This window comes from Cetorhinus maximus, chromosome 11, assembly GCF_964194155.1.
Source record: "Cetorhinus maximus chromosome 11, sCetMax3.hap1.1, whole genome shotgun sequence".
Classification (NCBI taxonomy): Eukaryota; Metazoa; Chordata; class Chondrichthyes; order Lamniformes; family Cetorhinidae; genus Cetorhinus; species Cetorhinus maximus.
Window position 1 is genome coordinate 29047945 of NC_135889.1, and position 23737 is coordinate 29071681.

General features: G+C 40.5%; 1 protein-coding gene across 5 annotated transcripts in view; it reads left to right on the forward strand.

Moving 5' to 3' along the window:
* Positions 1–23737, forward strand: part of LOC144686461 (calcium-responsive transcription factor-like) — a 55136-nt gene that overhangs the window by 23389 nt on the left and 8010 nt on the right. For 4 of the 5 annotated variants that reach the window (XM_078551709.1, XM_078551712.1, XM_078551713.1 and 1 more), the window contains exons 9-13: positions 2451–2568; positions 4786–4929; positions 11695–11934; positions 13069–13231; positions 22644–22719. In XM_078551709.1, the coding sequence (XP_078407835.1) occupies positions 2451–2568; positions 4786–4929; positions 11695–11934; positions 13069–13231; positions 22644–22719 (741 nt within the window). The remainder of the gene's footprint in view (positions 1–2450; positions 2569–4785; positions 4930–11694; positions 11935–13068; positions 13232–22643; positions 22720–23737) is intronic. The other variant, XM_078551711.1, reaches the window with a different exon arrangement.

Here is a 23737-nt window from a genome sequence, read left to right on the forward strand (position 1 = left end):
TTGGGGGGAAAGAAAAATCCAGTTCCAATAAGGCGGAATTTTATGGCCCCTCCCGCCGGCAAGATTTTCTGTTCATGCTGAAATCAATGGAGTTTTGAACGGTTCACCACATTTTACGGCCCAGCTCCCACTGGGATCGGGCCATAAAATTCCAGCCTATAATCTCATAATTGAAGCTTCTCATGTTCAGGATAATCCCAGTGAATCTCTTCTATACTTTCACCGTTCTTCCTAAAGTGGGATTCCCAGAATTAGATGTGATTTTTAAATTGTTGCCTTAAATAGACCATAAGACATAGGAGCAGAAATGAGACCATTCGGCCCATCGAGTCTGCTCCGGCGTTCAATCATGGCTGATAAGTTTCTCAACCCCATTCTCCCGCCTCCTCCCCGTAACCTTTGATCCCCTTACTAATCAAGAACCTATCTATCTCGGTCTTAAATGCACTCAGTGCCTGGCCTCCACAGCCTTCTGTGGCAATGAATTCCATAGATTCACCACTCTCTGGCTAGACGTTTCTCCTCATCTCTGTTCTAAAAGGTCTTCCCTTTACTCTGAGGTCGTGCCCTTTGGTCCTAGTCTCTCCTACTAATGGAGACAACTTTCCCACGTCCACTCTATCCAGGCCTTTCCGTATTCTGTAAGTTTCAATTAGATCCCCCCTCATCCTTCTAAACTCCATCGAGTATATACCCAGAGTCCTCAAACGTTCCTCATATGTTAAGCCTTTCATTCCTGGGATCGTTCTCGTGAACCTCCTCTGGACCCTCTCCAGGGCCAGAACATCCTTCCTGAAATTCATTCCTGAATGTTTTTAGTTGGTTTAGCATTTCACTCTTATTTGCATACTAGCTCCTATTTATTAAACCTCTATTTTTTTTTTACAGCTTTACTACTCTCCATTCAAAATTTCTGTCTGAACCCCTAAGTGTCTTTGTTGTTTTATCCCATAAACTTTACCATTAAGTAAATATTTTTTATCCTTTTTCTAAATCCCCAAATATATCAAAATCAAATGTAATCTGAAATTTGGCTGCTCTATCTACTAGACACTCTCTGTCCTTCCTGAGTTGTTAAAGATAACCACACTCCCTAATCAAGTAACTTATATGGGAGTTTGTCAAACATCTTTTGAAAATCATTAATGCGATATTTGTTGTCCTCAAGAATTTTGCTAAATTTGTCAGATATGACTTAACTTTGCAAATGCATGCTAACTGTCCTTAATTAACATCATGTCTTTCTTAGTGAGTATTTATATTACACCACTACTGATATTAGGCTGACTAGCCTATAGTTACTGTTTATCCCTTCTTGAATGCAAGTGTTAGCCTCTAGTCCTGTAGCACAATTTCTATATCCAAAGATGTTTGAAAGACTTCCGGCCAGGTACACTGCTGTTTTCTTTCTGATTTCCAACATTTTATGATGCATGCCTTTTTTTGAAAGTCGTTTTCCTCCTCTTGATACTCCCAACTGAGATCTGGACCTAATTTTGAGTTTTGGTTGTGTACGTTATTGTTCCTTGGGCTACAAATGTAACTGACACTACAGTAACTTTCAAAATTTTCAATGCATTCCTCACTCAATACATTTAAAACCTACCTTCAAATCAATCCGTGTTGAATTTGTAAAGTATTAGTGTTCATTTTTTATAACTGTATTTTGCAATTTGGGAAATGACCAGAGTTGCCAATGAAGGTAACAGGAATTATGATTAGAATTAGAGCAATTGTATAGTGGTTATGTTACTTGGCTAGCAACCTGATGTTTCAAATCGCATCCATGCAATTTGTGAAACTAAATATACTAAAGTTAAAAAATGATCATGAAATTGACTAGATTTTGGTTAACTCAGGGTAATTCATATTTAAGGGGAAGCTAGGTAAGTACCCAGGGGAGAAAAGAATAGAAAGAATAAAAACAGAAAATGTTGGAAACACTCAGCACTCTGGAGAGAGAAACTGAGTTAATATTTTAGGCCTGTGATCAGATGAAAGGTCAAAGACCTGAAACGTTAATTGTACCTCTCTCTACTGACACTGCGGAACCTGCTGAGCATTTCTGATACTTTGTTTTTATTTCAGGCTTTCAGCATCCACAGTACATTGTTTTTAAAGGAATAGGATACATTGATAGGTTGAGATGTATGTGGGGGAGAAAGTCATATGGGGCATTAACATTGGCATAGACAAGTTGGGCCAAATGGAATATATCCATACTGTAATTTCTATTATTCCCTCAGTCTTACAACACACCAGTCATTTCTGTAACGCTTGGGGCAATATTTTTACATTGAAGCCTGGGCAGGATGTTGCAGCTTCATGTTTACCCTTCCTGACAACACTGATTTTTAAAGCAGCTGTTGTAAACATTCAATTTATGCAGGTTTCATGAGAGTGTAATTTGGATGATTTATAACCTTACCATGTACATATGCTCCGTTCAGGAAGTAGGGCCATTGTCATGGAATGTCAATTTGGACCAAGGCGAAAAGGAGTTCAACCTAAGAAAATAGAGCAAGAGAGCATCTCAAATCAGCATTATAAGGCAACTTGTGCTGCACGGTAAGAATCCCACTCAAATAATATGAACAAATGTGCAATTATTTTTTATATTGTCTGAAACTGATCCATTCAGTAACTTTTCTGAGCTTCTGGGTTCCACTGCAGTGCCACTGGAGGCAACATGCCATCTAGCTGCTCTCTTGGACTACGAACAATAGAACTGCACACATTACTCCAAGTGTTGCCCAACCTCCATTGTTACTAAATTATCAGACTGTTTATCTGATTTTCAGCATTGGATGAGCAGAAATTTCTTCCAGTTAAACGTTGGGAAGACCAAAGCCATTGTTTTCAGTCCTGGCTCCCAACTCCTTTCCCTAGCTAGCAACTCCATCCCTCTCCTGGCAACTGTCTAAGGCTGAACTAGTCTTCTCGTAATTTATGCCATACTTGACTCTGAGATGAACTTCTGAACCATAAATTTGCACCATCTCTAAGACCACCTGTTTTCCACCTCCGGAACATTGCCAACTTTGCCCCTGTCCCAGCCTATGCTGCTGAAACCCTCATTCATGCCTTTGCTGCCTCTGGACTTGACTATTCCAATGCACCCTTGACTGGTTTCCCACTTTCTAGCCTCCGTAATGTGAGGTCATCGAAAACTCTGCTGCTGGTCTCTTAATTTATGCCAAGTTCCTTTCACCTATCACCCCTCTGCTCATTGACTTACACTGGCTCCTGGTCAAGCAATATCTTGATTTTAAAATTCTAATCCTCGTCAGATCCTTAAGAGTTTGGCTGTGGCTCAGTTGGTGGCACGCTTGCCTCCTGAGTCGCAATATTCTGGGTTCAAGTCCCATTCCACTGACCCCAACTTCATCTACAAGTAGTTAACTTTTGTTCTTTGAATGGAGATAACTTTGTAAGGCTGCATTTACTACCTGTTACTAGTTGCTTTGAAAATGTGTTAGTGGACAGCCTTTCAAACCTCAGCAACCCTTGTGGTAGCCGTGTAAAGTAGGCAATTCTGAGATGTTAATCCAGTGATGATATACAGTACTATACATTCAAATGGAGATTGTGTATGACTTGGGGGTGACCTTGGAGGAATGCTATTTCTACACCATTTATTGGGTACAAAAATGTAATGGTTATTGTACTGGACCAGCAATTCTGAGGTATTAAGCTCAAATTCCACCATGGCAAATTGTGAATTTGAATTCATGGAAGGGAGCCTGCTATGGTTATTCTGTCTTGCATTTCTGGTTGTACATTACATGGTTGATTCTTAATGCCCTTTAAATTGACCTAACCAGCTATTCGGTTGTAAACAATCAGTACACAGTTTCAATAATAAGTTAAAGAATTGCATACAAGAGGATCAAGATTTTTGAACTTGTCTTGAGTGGACCAATCCATCTGTTTTATTAGAGCCAAGTTAGAGGGGTGTGGAGAAGTTGACAGTCTCTCTCATGTTTTGGACATAAACCTGATTTCTAACTTTCTGGGCACAACCACAGAAATTAATCAAAGCTGTCAGCATAGTTTGGCAGAACACATCTGAAATGAGAGTGGCTTACTTTGCCATATGCTTATTAGCATTCTCACACCAAATAAGTTTTCAGATTCTATCTGGTCGAGTGTGAGTGTTAATTGAGTGCATCCTACAGTGAAACTTACTGGAGCAGCATCCTGTAGTCATCGTGCCAATTTAGATTTGTGTACTGCTGCCCAAGAATTTTAATTTCTTATAACACCTGGCAACAGATTTCTGTGTCTTAAGAGCTGAATTTTAATAAGTTAAATGTTTTGATAATAAATCACTCTTAGACTAGCATGTTTAAGCTATGTAGTTTGAGGGCTGCCAAAGGAATCAGCATTTCAAGGCTGTTTTAAGGTTCTGATCCCATTTATAGGCCTAGGCAGAACAATCCTTGAGATTTACTAGTTATCTTAAAATTATCTACCAGCATCAACCCCATGCGATAAGCTCAAACCTACTTGTCCAATACCAACCCAGCAGTAAGACTCTCCTTCCACTGAAGACGCAATTTAAAACGCAAGATGAGAACTGATATGTCACTTCAAGAACCTTTGCACAACACAGGAAGGGCACATGCATGACTTCATGACTTCAAAAATCTTTGAGAGACTTTGTCCTCCATGAACTCCTTGTTCTTAACCTGGGCTTACTTCTGAAGAAGGTTTTGAAGGACTATGTTATTATTACTTAATATTTGTGCACCTTGTCTGCTATTTACCTTTTTTGTGCTGCAGAATCTACATTAAAAAAGTGCGGAAATTCCCAGAATACAGGGTTCCCACAGATCCTAAGATTGATAAGAAGGTTATTCGACAAGAGCAGGAAAAGGCCTTCAATATGTTGAAGAAGAATGGATTTGATGTAGGAGGAGTTGTCAGGTAGGGATTTTGAATGTAGAAGATTGTTAGAACATATCATTAGCAGCAATCTGTTACTCCTTGTGACACATTGGTTTCCTTTCTGTTAAACCCTTGCTCCTTACTTAAAACCTTTTCCTACCATTTAACATTTTGTATGTGTATTAGGGCTCTAGGTACTAAACAAGATGATATGTTTGAGGGAAGATTGTGTTTTAATTTTCAATTGCATTTTTCTGAAACGAGAGATATGATTTTCACTGCGGGCTCCTGAATCCTGCTGTCACGTTCAAATGGGGGACAGAAGCCTGCACTGTGTGGGAACCAATTCATTGTGATTTTCCCCAATTTAGGCATCCAGTGGGCACAGTATGGGCTTGCTGTCTAATTAAGGATGGCTGGTAGGCACTCGAAGCTGGAGGGCCCATAGGAGGCTTTCCAGCTTGAATGCAGTAGCAGGATGCCACGATGGTAAGTGAGTAAAAGGGTACCCAAAATGGAAGCTCCCTTTCTCTATCTTTTTCACATTTAAAATTTTAAAAATAGCCTTTGCAGTTGGGTCACCACTGTGGTGGCAGCCTCTCCTCAGGACAGAACAGTTCAGATCCCACCATGGCAACTGGTAGAGTTTAATTTCAATTAATTAATAAATTCTGGAATTGAAAGCTAGTCTCATTAATGGTGACCATGAAACTATCATCGATTGTTGTAAAAACCCAGCTGTGGCATCAAGCAGTCCAAGCAAAACTGGAGTCAATGGAAATCGGGGGGGGGTAGAATTCTCCACTGGTTGGCGTCATACCTAGCACAAAGGAAGATGGTGTGGTTGTTGGAGGCCAATTATCTCCGTCCCAGGACATCGCTGCAGGAGTTCCTTAGACCCAACAATTTTCAGCTGCTTCATCAATGACCTTCCTTCATAAATCATAAAGTCAGAAGTGGGGATGTTCGCTGATGATTGCAATTGCACCATGTTCAACACTATTTCCAGATACTGAAGCAATCCATGCCCATATGCAGCAGGACCTGGACAACATTCAGGCTCGGGCTGATAAGTGGCAAGCACCATTTGCGCCACACAAGTGCCAGGCAATGACCATCTCCAACAGGAGAGAATCCAAACATTTCCCCTTGACATTCAGCAGCATTGTCATTGCTGAATTCCCCACTATCAACATCCTGGGGATAACCATTAACCAGAAATTGAATTGGACCATCCGTATAATTTTTGTGGCTACAAGAGCAAGTCAGAGGCTGGGAATTCTGTGGGGAATAACTCACCACCTGACTCCCCGAAGCCTGTCCATTATCTACAAGGCACAAGTTTGAGATTGGATAGGTTGGGGTTATTTTCCTTAGAACAAAGAAGGCTGAGAAGTGACTTGATTGAGGTGTACAAAATTATGACGGGAATAGATAGAGTGGACAGGATAAAATTGTTTCCCTTGGTGGAGAACTATAGAACCAGGGGACATAGATTCAAGATAAGTGGCAGAAGGTGTAGGGGGGACATGAGGAAGAACTTTATTACGCAGAGGGTAGTGGGTGTCTGGAATTCGCTGCCCAAGGTGGTAGAGGCAGAAACTTTAAACTGTTTTAAAAAGTACCTGGATCTGCACCTTAAGTGCTGTAAGCTGCAGGGCTATGGGCCTGATGCAGGAAGGTGGGATTAGAAAAGGCACTTGTCCATGTCAGCCAGAGGACACCCAAGATGGGCCAAATGGCCTCCTTCTGTGCTGTAACTTTTCTATGGTCCTAAGTCAAGAGTGTGACACAATACTCTCCATTTACCTGGATGAGTGCAGTTTCAACAACACTCAAGAAGCTCAAAAGCACCCAGGACAAAGCAGCCCACTTGATTGGCACTCGATCCACTCCCTCCACCACTGACGCATAGTGGCAACAGGTTGAATCATTTATAAGATGCACTGCAGCAACTCACCAAGGCTGTTTCGATAGCACCTTCCAAACCTGGGAACTCTGCCACCTAGAAGGATAAGGACACCAGATGCATCGGAACACCACCACCTGCAAATTCCCTTCCAAGCCCCACACCATCCTGACTGGAACTATATCGCTGTTTCTTCATTGTTGCTGGGTCAAAATCCTGGAACACACTCCCTAACAGCACTGTGGGTATACCTGCACTACATGGGCTGCATGGGTTGAAGAAGGCAGCTCACCACTTCAAGGGCAATTAGGGATGGGCAGTAAAAATGCTGGCTTAGCCAGCGATGCCCACATCCCATGAAAGAATGAAAAAAACAAATGACCTTTAGGAAAGGAAATCTATCCTTACTTGGCCTGGCCCACACATGGCTCCAGATTCACAACAACATGGTTGACTCTTAACCACCCACTGAAATGCTCGAGTAGGCCACTCAGCTCAAAGGCAATTAGGTATGGGTAACAAATGCCGGCCTTGCCAACAACAAAGTGATGTACTATAGATTAGCAACATGAGCGGTATTCGCCTCTAACACGATACTGCCGTCAAGCCAAAAAGACATTCTGTCTATCACACAATTGAGTAACAAAAACAAAAATAGCTGGAAAAACTCAGCAGGTCTGACAGCATCTGTGGAGAGGAAGACAGAGTTAACGTTTCGAGTCTGTATGACTCTTCATCAGAACTAAAGAGAAATAGAAATGTGGTGAGATATAAGCTGTTTAAGGAGGGGTGGGACATCCCATCAAGACCTGAACAAATGATCCAGAAACATGAGCTCAAATTCCACCATGGCAGTTAGGGAATTTATAATCAGTTAATTAGATGAAGCTGGAATAAAAAAGTTAGTCTCTCTAAAATATTGTGAACTGCTAGATTATTGTAAAAAAAACCTTTCTGGTTTGCTAATGTCCTTTCAGGAATGAAAGCTGCCATCCTTACCCAGTCTTGCCCATATGTGACACCAAAGCCCCAGCAATGTGGATGATTCTTAGCTGCCCTCTGAAATGGGTTAGCAAGTTAGTTGTCTTTGAGAAGGCTCACTACTACCTTCTCAAGAGAAATAAGGGATGGGCAGTAAATGCTGGCCTTGTCGGTGACGCCCACTTCCTGTGAATGAACAATTAAAAAAAATGCCACTTTATACTTGGATCAGCTGAAGGCCATCTGAACTGTCTTAGAATTGTCCAAGAATTCCCTTGTGAAGCTGAAGTTCATCTCATCCAACAAGGATGAGAGAAAGTTTGAGGATCTTCCTGGGTCCACAACATCCTTTATAGCACTGATTGCAATGTCCATCCTATGCATTGGTAATAATCTGCTATCAACCCAGTCATGATCCAAGCATAAAATGATTTTTTTTATCCCAGTATTGGAACCTAATGCAGCTTCAATGTTGGACATATAAGACACAGGATATGGAGGAAAGTTCCCCTTTCAGTAACTGCATCAGGCAATATTTGACAGATCGACTGATGCTGTTGATTTACCTATGAATCCAGTGCGTGGTTTTTTTTTAGTTTTTTTGTATGTTTCTGCTTCCTAATAGTCATTGATTTTTAAATGCATTTAATTACTCTTAGATTAATATAATTGGTCAAGACCAATGTTGCCTGGTGTCATTGCATCAGCTGAAAACTGTCTCCGCTCAGTTTAGCTGTGTATCTTCCCTTTCATGATTTCTAATGGTAAATGTTCACATTATGGTAAGTCTGCTGATTTTTATGTAGCTGGTTAGATTTACAACCTCAGCAGTATTGAAGCAGCTGTACGTATGAGATTGTTTAAAAGTAGCATTTGCTAACATTTGGAAATAAGATCAAGAGGTACATAAATGGCATTCAATGTTATCAGAGGCAGCCAATTGTATAATTTTATCACCTTTATCACTTTGTTTTTTTCACCACTGTACACATTCCCTTGCCCTCCTGCAATCCCACTATCCTTGCAACCTGGCTGTACAGTATGAAACACTGTTGTGTTTCACTTGCCAGAGCTAGAACTGCCAGGTTATCTTGGTAGGCAAGGACAGCCCCAATCTTTTTTTCCAACCCTCTCATTCAGTCCCTCTAATCTGCTCAAGCAGAAACAGCAAGTGGTATCTCAGATACCAAAACCATTTCTGCAGCTGCCTCTATTGCTTCTTCCTCTTCCTTACTATTGCCACACTTGGAAGTTCTCTCCCTAAACCTCTTCATCTCACTCTTCACGATTAAAAACCACCTCAACACATATCTCATTGTTAAAGTTTTCAGCCCCTCTAATTCCTTCTCCCCTGGCTGGGGCTCCATTTTCCTTACATTCATTTGCAGTGTGCCTTGAGGCCTTTATTATGTTAGTGCATAAATTTCTTTAAGTTGTTTGCACCAAGTTACGCTTTGCTGCCACAAATCCTTATAAAATCTACAAAAGGAGCTGGATGCCTTTGGAGAGATTATCATTGTTAATTTATATTAAAGCACAGCCTTCAAAACATTAATGTAATACAAATATAGCATTAATAGATAAGCCTGCCAATTTTTGTCATCATTTCCTTTATAGACTTCAACAAGGGTTTATTTGGCAAATTTGTTTCAACACAGCCTTGACAGACTTGGTCACAAAGGAGCCCTCTGTATTTACATCATCCACAGCATGTACCTTACCCTCAGCCATCCTCTCTGTTACCACCTCAAACAATTCAACCATGTTAATCAAACATAATTTTCTCTCCACAAAATGTGCTGTGTCTCCTTTATTAACCCCTGCTTGTCCAAGTGGCTATTAATCTTCTCTTGGGTTGTTTTTCCTGAAAGCTTCCTCAATACTGATGTTAAATGAACTGGTAATTGCGAGGTTTATTCTTCCCTTTTTTTGAGCGATGCTGTAATTTTTGCAATCTTCTAGTCCTCTAGCATCACACCTGTATGTAAGGAGGAAATATTGTGACCACTGCCTCTGCAATTTCTTCCCTTACTTCCCTCAGCAACCTAGGACGTATCCCATGCGACAGGGTGGTTTATCCATTTTAGGTACTGCCAGTCTTTCTAGTGTGTCCTCTTTATCTATTTTTATCTCGTGCAGTATCCCTACAACCTTCCTGTTTATCTTTAGCTTTGGCAAAGACCTCTTCCTTGGTGACCAACAATGCAAAGAATTAGTTTAGTGCTTCAGCCATGCCTTCACCAGTAGACCTCTATTTTGGAGGCTCCACCAATCCTCTGATAACTCTTTTGTTGGTGCTGTGCTTACAGAAGTCCTTTGGCCCCCAACCTGCTCTCATACTGTCTCTTTACCCCTGATTTCTTTTTTGACTTCTCTTTCTTTATATTCAACTTCATTCTTCTTGTATTATCAAGCTGATATCTGTCATATGCCCTCTTTTCTTGCTTCACCCTACTGTCTAACTTCTTTATCATCTAGAAAGCTCTGGCTTTAGTTATCCTCCGTTTTCTCTTCGACCACCTGAACAACTCCTTTTTAAAGGCTGCCAATTGCTCCATTACATTTCTATTTGCCTGTTTTATTACTTTAATTTACCTGGGCTCGATCCCTCCTTTATTTGCTGAAAGTAATCTTCCTCCGTTAAACATTTTTATTCTAGATTTCTCATTGTCCTCCTCCATAACTAATCTAAACCTTATGGTACTATGATCACTATTCCCTAGATCCTCCTGACTGTAACATTCTCCATTTGATCCATTTTATTCCCCAGGCCTAGATCCAGCGTGGCCTCCTTCCTCATTGTGTAAGAAACATACTGATTCAAGAAAATTCTCCTGAATGCACAATCACTACCCCATTTAATATTAATTAAAATTAGGTATTATCACTTTCCTGTTGTTCATGTGCCTCTCAGAAAGGTACTTTGCAAATCTGCTACTCTATCTCATTCATCACTATTTTGTGGTTTATAAAGTGTTGTTTCTTAACTTAAACTGGATAGATTCTGCTTTTGACCCCTCAAGAACATTATTTCTAGCACTGTAGTATTTCTTAATCAAAACTGATAATGCTTCCTTTGTAGCCCTAAGTTTCCTGAATACCTAGGAATATTAAGCATTCAATCCTCCCTTTTTTTGAGTCAAGTCTGAGTTATGATCAGTCCATCATATTTCCAAAGGGCTGTAGATCACCAACCTTTGCAATCACATTTGTACCTTTACCCACATGCATTTCAAATTTAACTTAGACTTCTATGTATTTTCTATGATCCCACCTAAATGTATTATTGTTAACTGTTTCTACAAGACTTCTGCGCAGTTTGTTCTACTACTTATATTACATCGTGGTGTCTAACCCCTGGCTGAATTAGTTTACATCCTCCCTAACAGCACTACAAAGAAATTGGCCCCAGCTGTATGTCAGTGCAACCTGTCCACTTTGACCAGGTCGCCTCACCTCAAAATTGGTCCTATATCCCAAAAATCTGGATCCCACCCTCCTGTGCCATGCCTCTAGCCACACATTAACCTGTCATATCTCCTCCTATTTCTATTCTGAATAGCAGAACAATCCAAAGACTGCTACTTTTTGAGTGTGTTCAGAATTGCTTCATGGAGTGTTAGAATTGCTTGCATAGGTTAGGGATAGGAACTATTACATTTTAATCACATTTGAGCACATTTCTTGCAGCACAAGGCTCCTTTTGTGTTGAGAATTTGAAAAGATCACACTTCACTTTGCCTGATGATCATAATTGTCATTTCTTTCAGTTTGCAGGTGAGCCGATGAAATTATTTAGGATTTATAGAAACTCTTAACGTGTGGCCAATCGTACTGGGAGTTGTTTCCAGAATTCTGTTCTGACAATTGACCAATTTTACCCAGTGTTATTGACCATGTTCATGTTGCCACAGGTGGTATGTGCAATTACCCACACCACAGGCTCACCAGTACCATGATCAAGACGGTTCCTATTTACCATCACCTCCGCCACCACCCCCTCCACCATTTGTTTCTGTTGAAGAGGAAGATGTTGGAATGATGGATGAAAATGGGATACTGCCTTCTCGCCTGCACCCACGTGTCACTGAGAAGATTAGAGAACTGGTTGTTCAGGGAATTGACCAGGTCTACATGGTCCGGAAGCAGTTAAGGTACAGCTTTTTTTTCCAGTACTTCAGGAAAGTTTAGAAAGATTTAGAAAATATACTTAGCAATGCAATGTTGCAAAATCATATACCATGTATGTAAAGAATCCCACAAAAATTCCCCTAATCTGTACAGAAGACTTGTACTATCAAATAGGGTTCGGTAGTCACAATACAAAAGGCTGCTGAACAGGTTTCTAAAAGTGAAAGGTAAATAATTTTAAGGATGTTATGAATAATGTCATATTTACTCTGTTGACCATCTTTATCATTTTATATTTTACATTCAGTGGAAAGCCAGTATTCTTGTGCATATGTGGGAATTGAATTTATATTGAAAATAAAAGTGGGTTGTCTTGTCAGCAAAATTTATTTTTAAAAGTCAGATGCAGAAATTTGTGATTAAAATCCGTTTGTTTATTTCTGCTTTTTTTGACTATTTTCATTAACATAATGAATGCTGGTGACACCAGTGGGGAAAGTGATTTGAAGAAAATACTGAGTCTGGCATTGTGAGGAATGTGGATTAAAAGCCATATAATTGTTTTTTTTTGTTTCATTCATGGGATGAGTATTTCAGGCAAGGCCAGATTTATTGTCCACCATAATTATCCTTGAGATAGTGATGGTGAGCCTTTGCCTTGAACCGCTACAATCCATGTAGCATACCTATGTCTAAAGTGCTGTTAGGGCGAGAGTTCCAGGATTTTAACCCAGTGACAAATAACACATTCAGAAAAAAATCTGAACTAATGATTGTTGGCTACTCTGAAATTAACTTTCCTTACAGTCAGTTTCTTTTTTTGCCATCCACCAACCGTAAATGGATCAGGATGGGGAGAATTCACAAGCAGCCAAGCAAATCCAATTTGTTAGTCATTCCCACTTTGAGTCATTGTTCATTTTTGGCTGGCTACAAGCAGCCTTTTGAACCTCAAGTGTGCTTTATTTGGTCAGGACCCAGTTGGGTCTGGCTGGGCTGTGTACTTTGCTTTGGGTCTTGCTGATTTGGTCTTTGTCGCCAATGTGTGGCATGACTATGTAAGGTTGTTTTATTATCTGATGTTGGATGGGCTGGGCTTTGTCCTATCGGGTTGTGAAACCTGGGTTATAATTGATAATCTATTTTCCTTTGTGCAGAAAGTTTGTGGAAAGAGAATTATTTAAACCAGATGATGTTCCTGAGAGGCACAATCTCTCCTTCTTCCCAACTGTCAATGACATCAAAAACCACATTCATGAAGCACAGTTAGCACTACAGAGAGGCGAGCTGGAATACATATCCGGATCGATGACTGCAGCAGTAAGATATATGTTTGTTCTGGTGTGCAAGTAATTATTAGGTCTGGGGGTGGGTGGAAGATTCTTCCTGATTTGTTCAGCCTTCACATGCAAGTAGGAATTGCCATTGCACATGGAGCAGATGATCATCTTCCCCTTTCCCCACTCTGCTACATCTGTCTGTGACAGGCCTTCCATTCCATACATGTCATTGGCAACACTTTTCTCTCCCACACCAGAGAAAGTTCTATCACTGGTTATCTTTTTTGCGAGTTAATACTTTTTGTGTCATTTATTTCATTGAGATATTTTGTTTAACTCTTACATTTTCTAGCTTAGGCAAAATAGTGTTTGAATCTTTCTTATGGTTGACGTAGATATACGGTAACAACTATAATTTTAGTAGTACAAAATTTGAGTATTACTGTAAAAAGAGATGCTGCTGAAGCTTTTCGTCTTGCACTCAAGACAGACGCAAGAATGCCAAATTCCAAAGGGAGCAACAATTTGTACTGCATGAGAAAAGGGTGCTGATCAGTTGGCAACTCTGGTTGAGGTGTTGCCATGGAGAATGCACCCAGGAAACTATTGAAAGCTAGGCTTTTGTTTAATTCAAGAAAGGTGCAATGTTTGTGTTATTGCACGGCTGATGGTAAATGCCGAGCTGCCCGAATCCCAAAGGGAAGCTTGAAATAGCTGCCAAAGAAGTTTTTGCAATTTGTATAGTATGAGAAGAGGTTATGAAATCAGGAAATGATGTCCTCAACCACTTGTGATGATTTTAGAGTAGAGTAAATGTTCATGTTTTAAAAAAGCAAAAAAAAAACAATTACACTTAAACACAAGAATAACTTCACACAGTAAACAATACTTTAAAACAAAAAATGCTGGAAAAACTCAGCAGGTCTGACAGCATTTGACAGATGCTGTCAGACCTGCTGAATTTTTCCAGCATTTTTTGTTTTTGTTTCAGATTTCCAGTATCTGCAGTATTTTGCCTTAATACTTTATAACAGTTCCACAAGACCTTATCTTAACTACCCTCAGAGCTAACCTTCCCCATTTCGGTTCAACTATCTGTATTGATTTTAAAATCTATAGAATTCCAATAATTTTTACCCCACAGTGCCTTTTTCCTTGGGGTGTCCTCTGAGGCTGACAGTAACTGGTTCTCCAGGTCTGGTCTTGTTCACACTGTCTTCTGGGAGATCTCAACAGCTACCCCACATAGGTTTCAGTATTTCCTTAAATGTGTTTGTTCCTTCCTTTTGATCTCTCTATTGTCTCAACCAGTCTCTTCAGAAATGCTTTCTTTCCAGAATTGATTAAACTTGTTTCTTTACTCCAGCTGTTAGACTTTTAAAAAAAATAAACTTACCCCACCTTTACCTTACCTACTTACACCTTTTACAACCTGTATATATATTCCCCTTTGAACTAAAGCTACTCAATTCAAAACTACCGCTGTTATTGCTTTCCGTAAAATTCTGATTGAAGTTTCTGTTGGTTCATTAATATATCAAAACCGCTTCTTATTGTTGGTTTTAGACTGTTGCAGTCCCTCTGTCTCTTACTTAAGTTACCATACTTACAACAACTTGTCTTCCTGTACATAAGAAATATGACAAGTGATATCACCAAAAGAAAAATATTACAATTTCTTGTTTTCTTGACATTTGGACATGTTCCTTTTGGCTGTAGAGGACATTATGTGAATATATGTGGTTTCTAGCAAGCGTGAGTAAGCCACATTGCATGCCCAACTGATCTTAAATTGGTTGTTATTGTAATTCTTAACACACTCTGGGTTTGTTCAGCAAGTGATGTCCAATTGTGGAATTACATCTAATTTTAGTTAGACAATGTTCAGAGCTTGAAAACACAGGCTGGTTGAGTGCGGTCAGCACTCTGCCTATTGCAAATAGCCGAAGGGATGTAGTGTTTGATATGATCCAGTAGTCGTTGGGACTTACGGCCTACATACCTGACATCGCACTGGCACTGAAGTTCATATACCACATAACTCACTTGTGTGGTAGGCAGAATGCCTTTTTGGCTTGACGGCAGCATCCTGATTGGAAAATACCACTCATGTTGCTGCTTCATAATTACAGCGTGAAACAGCTAGCTTCACCTGTTGCTCAAATTTTTAAGATAGCTTATCCTTCTGGGGTAATTTGAGGTAGACTGGGCACTTCTCAGGTCCGAAAGTGGTAACTTTAGGCCCATTCATGTCACTGCGTGATACACAGTGAGCATGATCTGATCGGGGTAGCCGTTATCCCACAGGATAGCTTTGATGGGCCCTACTTTAGCATCATGCTTGTGCAGTGACCAAGTGACTTGGGCCCTAATTTATGAGATTACTGATAAGGCTAATGTTATAGCACGTGCATTGGTAGGAATCCCAATGCATATATTGAGCAGTGAGGTAGGCTTTTGGTAGAAAGGAATGTTCAAGCCAGAATTAGATGAGCGCAGATATTTCAGAGGCTGGAAGAGATTACGGAGATAGGAAGAGGCAAGACCGTGGAGGGACTTGAAAACAAGGATGAAACTTTTAAAATTGAGGCTTGTCCAAACACCAGTTTATGTCAGCAAGCATAGGGGTGAGAGGCTAAGAACATGGGCAGAAGAGTTTTGGAAGACCTCCAGTTCACAGTGAGTAGAATGTTGCTGGCCAGCCAGGAGTGCATTCTATTAGCCAAGTCTAGAGGTAACAAAGGCATGGATGAGGGTTTCAGCACCAGACGAGCTGAGCGGAGGTGGAAAGAGACAGTCTGAGTGATGGCATGGATATGTGGTTGGAAAATCATAAGACCATAAGACATAGGAGCAGAAATTAGGCCATTCGGCCCATCGAGTCTGCTCCGCCATTCAATCATGGCTAATAAGTTTCTCAACCCCATTCTCCCGCCTTCTCCCCGTAACCTTTGATTTTCGGGTCAAATTATCACCAAAGTTCCAAACAGACTGATTCAGCCTCAGACAGTTGTCAGGGAGAGGGATGAAGTTGATATTTAGGGAACTGAGTTTGAAGTGGGGAGTGAAGTCAGTAGGTTTGGTCTTATCAATATTTAAATGGATGAAATTTCTGTTTGCCTGGAACTGGATGTCAGATAAGCAATCTGATAATTTAACAATAGTAGAGGAGCCGAGAGTGAAGTAATGCTGGGTGGGTGAAGTCAATGTACACGTGAAAAGTAATTCTCTGTTTTTAGAGGATGTTACCCAGATGAAACGTAGATGAGAAAGAGGAGGGGGGGCCAAGGATAGATCCTTGGGGGATAACAGAGGTAATGGTGTGGGAGCGGGAACAGAAACCATTTCAGGTAATATTCTGTCTGCAATTAGATGGATAAGAATAGAACCAGTTGAGAGCAGTTCCAGTCAACCAGAAGACAGTGGAGAGACTTTGGAGGAGGATGGTGTGGGCAGCTGTTCAAAAGCTGCAGAGAAGTTGAGAAGGATGAGGATGGTTGGTTTACCTTGTCTTAGTCACACAAGATGTCATTTGTGACTTTGATAAGAGCCATTTTGGTATCATGGCAGGGGTGAAAACGGGATTGGTGGGATTCAGGCATGGAGTTCTGGGAAAGATGGTCATGGGCTTGAGAGGCGATAGCATGTCCAACAATTGTGGAGAGGAAGGGAGCTTGGAGATGAGGTAGTATTTGCAGGATAGTGAGTCGAGGTTAGTGTTTTTGGGAGAGGGGTAATATCAGCAGATTTCAAGGATAAGAGGACCACATTTGAGAGAATAGTTAACAATATCATCTAACGTGGGGGCAGTAAGGGAAGTTGGGTGGTCAGCAGGTTAGTGGGATTAGGATCATGGGAGTGGGAGGTAGGTCTCATGGACAAAACGAGCTGCATGAGGGGAGAGAAACTAGAGAAAGATGTGAGTTCAGGGCTAGCCAGGGGTGGGTGGGGGGGTCGCTTAAGAGAGAGCTAGTGGAAGGGAAGGAAATAGTAGTGGCAAATGATTGTATGGTCTCAATTTTAGTGACAGAAGTCCATGAACTCTTCATGCTTACTGCTGGAGGAGACAGGAAGAGGGGTTTAAGAAGATAGTTTACAGTGGAAAAAAGAAACCGGTGGTTATCTTTGCTTTACAGGATGATCCTGGAATAGTTGTCAGTTGAGAACAGTACCCAATAATGTTTTATCTGGTCCAGCCAGATCTGACAAAGAATAGTGAACTGAATGTCCATCATCAAGTCAAGCATGCTACTTATGGCCCATTCCAGTGCACAGCACTTGGCTGCAGAGAACACAAGGGCTGTCCCTAATATCTAAAGCACCGATCCTGATACTCCCCACTTTGTGCTTGTCAATATCTGTACCATGTTGACCCTTATCTTTATTGAAATGGCTAGCTGCTTCAGGTGGTCATGGAAGATTAGTGTCCAGCTTCATTCCAAAATAGATCGGAATAGGATCACAGTACAGTCTTGCCACAGAAAGTTAGTTTCAGGATGCACTTTGCACTCCTGTTATCAAGGTGGAATGCAGTGACGGTTTGTGTGGTTTGACTTGAGCTTCCATTCTTCCTCCCTGGTGTTTAGGTCCCCATTCAAGATGGACTTGATGCCATTGAAGATGGCCCCTTGCATTGCTAGGATAGAGTCATCTGTATGCAAATGTATGCAATTTCATTGGTGTCATGTTTTTTGTGTAGACATTGAAGAGTGTTGCTCAATTACTGAGCCTTGTGGCAGTTTGGTGTTGAACAAGCAGGGCGAGCTGACTTTGTCGCCCAAGTGGACACCATCCAGCATTGTCCATAGCAGGAGCAGTATTTTGAGATATGGGCAATCCTTGCAAGACTTAGTCCTTTAATCCAGACTCTGTTATAGTCTGATGACAGGTCTACAAAGGCTGCGGCAGTTTTGGATTTCTTCTGGAATCTGACTTATGCACTACTAATCCCAAACCTTGATAACAGTAACTTGGGTGATGCCATCTTAAATCATGCTCCATCCAAGTCCTCTGAACCAATCTGGCCCTGAGCAACCCCAACCTTCTTACAAGTACTTGGCTTCAGACTCTCCAGTAATTGCTTAGGTGCTTCCCAATTACAGAAAACCACAATATTTGCCTTTAATTATTATTTTCCAAACATGAATCCTCACACTCTAAATTACCTCAATTGTTAAAGGGCTATGATGGCCTCTAGAATGATGCCAAGGTACTGATCCTTGGTTGGACCACACCTAGAGTACTGTGTACAATTCTGGTCACCATATTCTTTAAAAAAGTCATAGAAGCTTTGGAGAAAGTGCAGAAATGATTTATGAGGATGATATCAGAAATATAGGGTATACCTATCGAGAGAGGATGAACAGATTGGATCTCTGTTCTTTTGAGGGGGTGACCTAGTAGATGTCTCTAAAATTGAGAAGTTTTAAAGGGTCGACATAGAGAATGTTTCCATTTGTGGCAAAGACCTAAGTTAGGGACCACCATTATAAGATAGTCATTAACAAATCAAATAGGAAACTCAGAAGAAACTTTTCTACCCATAGTGTGGTGAGAATGTGGAGCTCGCTACTACATGGAATGGCAGATGCATTTAAGGGCAAGCTAAATAAGCATATGAGGGAGAAAGGAATGGAAAATTAAGCTGATAGAGATAGATGAGGATAGGCAGAAGACTGGATCATATATGCCAACATGGATTGGTTGGGCCATATGTGCTATATATCCTGTATAATCCTATGAATTCATTTTTCACAGGGAGACTTCAGGATCCGGCTTAGTGAGGCACTTCTGTATTGCCAGTCAAGACAGAATCAGACACAAGTGGGAAAAATTTTCAAGGTCTTGGCCCCGCACAGATTCATCCAGTTTAGGATGATGCTAGTTGAGTGACCAGTGCTTTTCAGTTCCTAACCAGTAGCCAGTTTGTCTCATTCCCTAAAAAAAAAACATTAGTTCAGGTTGCGTCATATCAAGCTGCAGCTGAAAACGACTGAAACTCTGACTAGAAAATAGTATTTATATTAAAAAAATACAAGAGTAGGCAGCATCCAGTGTAGACTAGAAGGTGTCAGTATGATTTCCCACCCATACTACGTTAGCAGAACTCAGATTGAGTAAAAGCTGAGGCAGATTTCAGTGATGCTGAGCTGGGGAGAGTAAGGATAAGTCAGAGTTACTGTTCCTGCCTGTAATCTATTAATCTATACTGGAAGTGCATGTGAACATTGGGTAAGCATATAATCAACTGTGTTCCTGTCTGTAGTTAAATAGCCACTGCAACATATTGCTCTGGTTTACACATGCTGAACGCCCATTTGAACACAACGTACTGCAGGTCTGTTGTTGTAACCACCATTGAAACACATCCTAACAAGGAATTTAGTGCTTTTGGAAGAGAGGGGGAGAAATTAAAGAAAACAAATGAGTATCTGAAGAATGCACTTTAAAAGGGTTCATTAAGTTTAACTTGATGTCCTCAACTATCAAGGCTTTATTTCTGCATCTGGTCACCATTGGTAAACTACATATCTGTTTCATGAATTCCTTGCCAATATTAGTAGTAGTCAGCATCAACCAATGAAAGTCACTTAGGGCAGGTGTCTTTTTACTCGATGAAGTAAGGATGACCTTCTCTTCTGTTATAGGGAAGAGGCAGAGGAGTAGGATATGAAAATGGGGAGCACTTGCCATTCCAGTAAAATCCTCAGGTCTCGATGTGAGGTTTCAGATGGACTACTGACTTGATAATATACATATTGATGAGAGCACAAGGGTTACAGCTAGGGATCCAGCCTGTTACACGGATGAGCAAGGATCCCATATTGGACCTAGTGGATATGTCTAACAAAACTTTGCCCATCCCCACGTAGGATGAAACAAAGATAATCTAGGAGAGCATGATTCAGGTAATGGTTTATAGCATTACACTTAGACATACCTTGTTCTCCAGATTTTCAAATAATGTCTTGTTACACTTGACAAGTAGCCAATCTTGGTAGTCACCCAGCAGGTGCAATAACAAGTTGCATTTATATAGCACTTTTAATGCAGTAAAACATCCCAAGATGTTCACAAGCAATGTCAGACCAAATTTGACATATTAGGAAAGGTGACCAAAAGCTTGGTCAAAGAAGTAGGTTCTAAAGAGCGACTTAGAGGATAGAGAGGTGGAGAGGGCTAGGAGGGGGGTAATTCCAAAGTTTAGGTGGAAGCAGAATGTGGTGGTGACTTGCCGCCTTGAATACCAAACTGGTGTGCTAGGCCATTTGAGGACAGTTGCGAATCATTCGCATTGCTGTGGATCTGGAGTCACATATAGGCCAAAGCAAATGAGGGCAGATGATCTTCCCTAAAGGAGGTTAGTGAACCAGATGGATTTTTATGAAAATCTGGTAATCTTATGGTCACTGACACTGATACTATTTTTTTCTTCCAGATTTTGTTTAATTAGTTGAATTTAAATCCCTCAGCTGCCTTGGTGGGATTTAAACTCATATTTAGCAATTATTTGTCTGGGCCACTGAATGGCTTAGTTCACTAACATAAATGCTATTCTACTGTACCCTATGATTTGAATACAAGGTTAAGATTTTAAAATTGAGGCATTGCTTAACTGCAGACCACAGTAGGTCAGTGAGCACAAGGCTGTTGGGTAAACAAGCTTTGGTGTGAGTTATCACAGATTTTTGGATGAGCCTATGTTTGGGTTGAATGTTAGTTGGGAAGCTGACCAGGAGAGCGTTGGGAAGCTTACCATGAAAGCGTTGAGGTGCAGATAAAAATACAATACTGTCTGTTCATTTAGCTTATCTCAAAGCATTGGATACAGGTTAATGTTTTTAAAATTGTTCATAGGATGTAAACGTTGCTGGCAAGGCCAGCATTTGTTGCCCATCCTTAATTGCTCTTGAGAAGGTGCCGTCCATGTGGAGTAGGTACACCCACAATGCTGTTAAGGAGGTTCCAGTATTTTGACCCAGTGATAGTGGCCAAGATGATGTTGGCCAAGCAACAATGTTGTCATACATGTCTCAGACTTGAGCAAAATTACTGCAATCTGAGGCAGTGTCCTACGTCACTTTGCATGGCTAACAATCTAATTTTTCTGGGTGACATCTAAAAATGGTTTCCTTTCTCAGGCAAGAGCGTTCAAGCATATGAGAATGGCAGATAAGAAAGGAGCAATCGTCCATCAAATCCGCCCCATACAGTCATGTTGGAAGTGAGCATCATTGCTGTCAGTGCTTTCCATGAACTAGCAGCCAAGTAATCTCCTAGGACAGGCAAAATTCAGGAAAATAACCAGTTATCGGAAATTCTTCTCCGATCCATAGAGACGATAATAACAAGTTCCATGAGGCACAAAATCCAACATCCGTCTCAGGATTGAGGATATATTGATAATTTTCTAAAAGCACCAGCAAAGCCTGTGTGTTCCCAGAATCAGCCCAGATGAGCATGGAATTCAGCCAGATCTTTCTTGTTGAAAATCATGCATTCTTTGTGAATGTGATCTTTATTCTTTAACAGTAAAAGTATCCACCAAGTTATTGAATAGTTGTATGAGAGAAAACCAAGAAAATAATTTAAATTTTGGTGGCCTTAGATATCTGTGCCAACGCTGTTTTAAAGCTTACTGCTAGGAAGTGCATGAGATTGGCATGGCTTGATTCACTCTTGGATCTTGTGTGTGCTTTTTCCCCTCTCCTCTCCATATCACTGTTTTTTGACCACTAACTCAAATGATACTTAATGTTATGTCATTGTATTATTGCTTATACCTGGTTTAAAATGACAGGATTAACAGAGTCCAAAAATTTCTTCCAGTTTATAGTCAATGTTTGGTTGGATAATTGTTGACAATTCAATTTTTAAAAGATGATTACTTGAGAGTAAAAGATTAACACAAAACCTCAAGAATTTTAAACTATAATCTGATGCTTTGCCTTTTTTGGCGATTCAAATAGAATGTAAATATCCTATATCATTACTTGAAGATCTCCCTCTGTTCTGGTCAACATTCCTCACACAGCAGATAGCCTGCCCATTTATCTTGCTGATGTTTGTGAAATCTTAGTGTATGACTTCGATGTTTGACTATGTAACTGCTTAATCACTCTACACTTACTTTACAATTAATTATGTGTGAAGCCTTGAGACTTCCTAACAAAATGTCAAGGCATTCTTTACATGTAGGGTGCCAGAGAGGTGATGGAATGTGGATTTACATGCCATACTCATAGTTTTAAGCAAGCTGCCTAGTTGAAGCACTATGCTATGGACAAGCCACTTGCCTCTAGAGGCAAAATGAAGATACAAGATGTTTAGCCAATCTGCACTGCCATTGTATCTCTGCAAGTGGCTTGTACAGGAGCATCATTGGCTGAGTCACTGACTTCTGTGCTGCCTCAAATCTATTTCCCTTTAACTTACAAAGATTATATTTCCAGCTGCAATGGACGGCTTCCAATGGGAGTCTTCAGACAGAAACAGTGACAGTCACACTTGCATCTACACATGGAGGTGGTAAGTGATGGTTCAAATTTTACATAGTATTTTGGTCTCAAATTTATAACCCTATTGTGAAGCAAGAGATGACAGTGAATACTTTGGCCTTTATTTAAGATATAAGAATGTAGCAAGGAGAAAAAGAGGTTTGATCATTGAGATCGACTGATGCATTTCTTAAAAACTTCTCCATTGGGAGTTTTAGCACTTTTTCCTCTGAGTCAGGAAGTTGCGTGTTCAAGTCCCACTCTAGAGGCTTGAACACGACCCATGCTGCCATTTTAATGCAGTGCGGTGCTGAGGGAGGGTGCTGAACTCTGAGAGGTGCCATTTTTCAGATGCGATGCTGTTTTGCCCTCTTGAGTAAATGTAAAAGATCCGATGGTACTATTCAAAGAAGAGCAAGGGAGTTTCCCCCAAGATCCTGCGCAATATTAATTCTCTTCAACGTCAGCAAAATATTATCTGGTCATTATCTCATTGCTCTGTTGTACACAAATTGACTGCCATAATTTCTACATTACAGCAGTGACGGCACTTTGGAAGTACTTCATTGGCTGTAAATTGAAATTAACCCATATTATTCTCCTTCAGAATCTTTACACAGCAAATCTGAATTTAATGCCAGAAACAATAGTTAGGGAAATTTGGAATTGTTAAAAATATTAAATCGGATGTCTTGAGGTCATGAAAGGCAATATGTAATGCAAGTTCTTTCGTTCTTCACATTATTGCAGTGCTGCACGTTCTCTGGCAAAGCGGATAGGCACATATAATATGCTTCTGTGATATTGTAAAGTTAACCATTAGGTGTAAAGAGACTCTATAGTTGGCTTACAATGCGAGAGGAAGTCTTGGGGAATTCAGTGAAGCCCTGGAGCAATTTTTTCATTCTTATTTCCTTTTTAGTAGGAAGTGATTTCAATTATTCTGATGTCATCTTAAAAGCATAAAGGAATTTCTGATGCAATTAACTTGTGTGTCCATTTAATTATTTTCCAGTGAGAAATCCCAGTATTACATGTAGTAATGTATG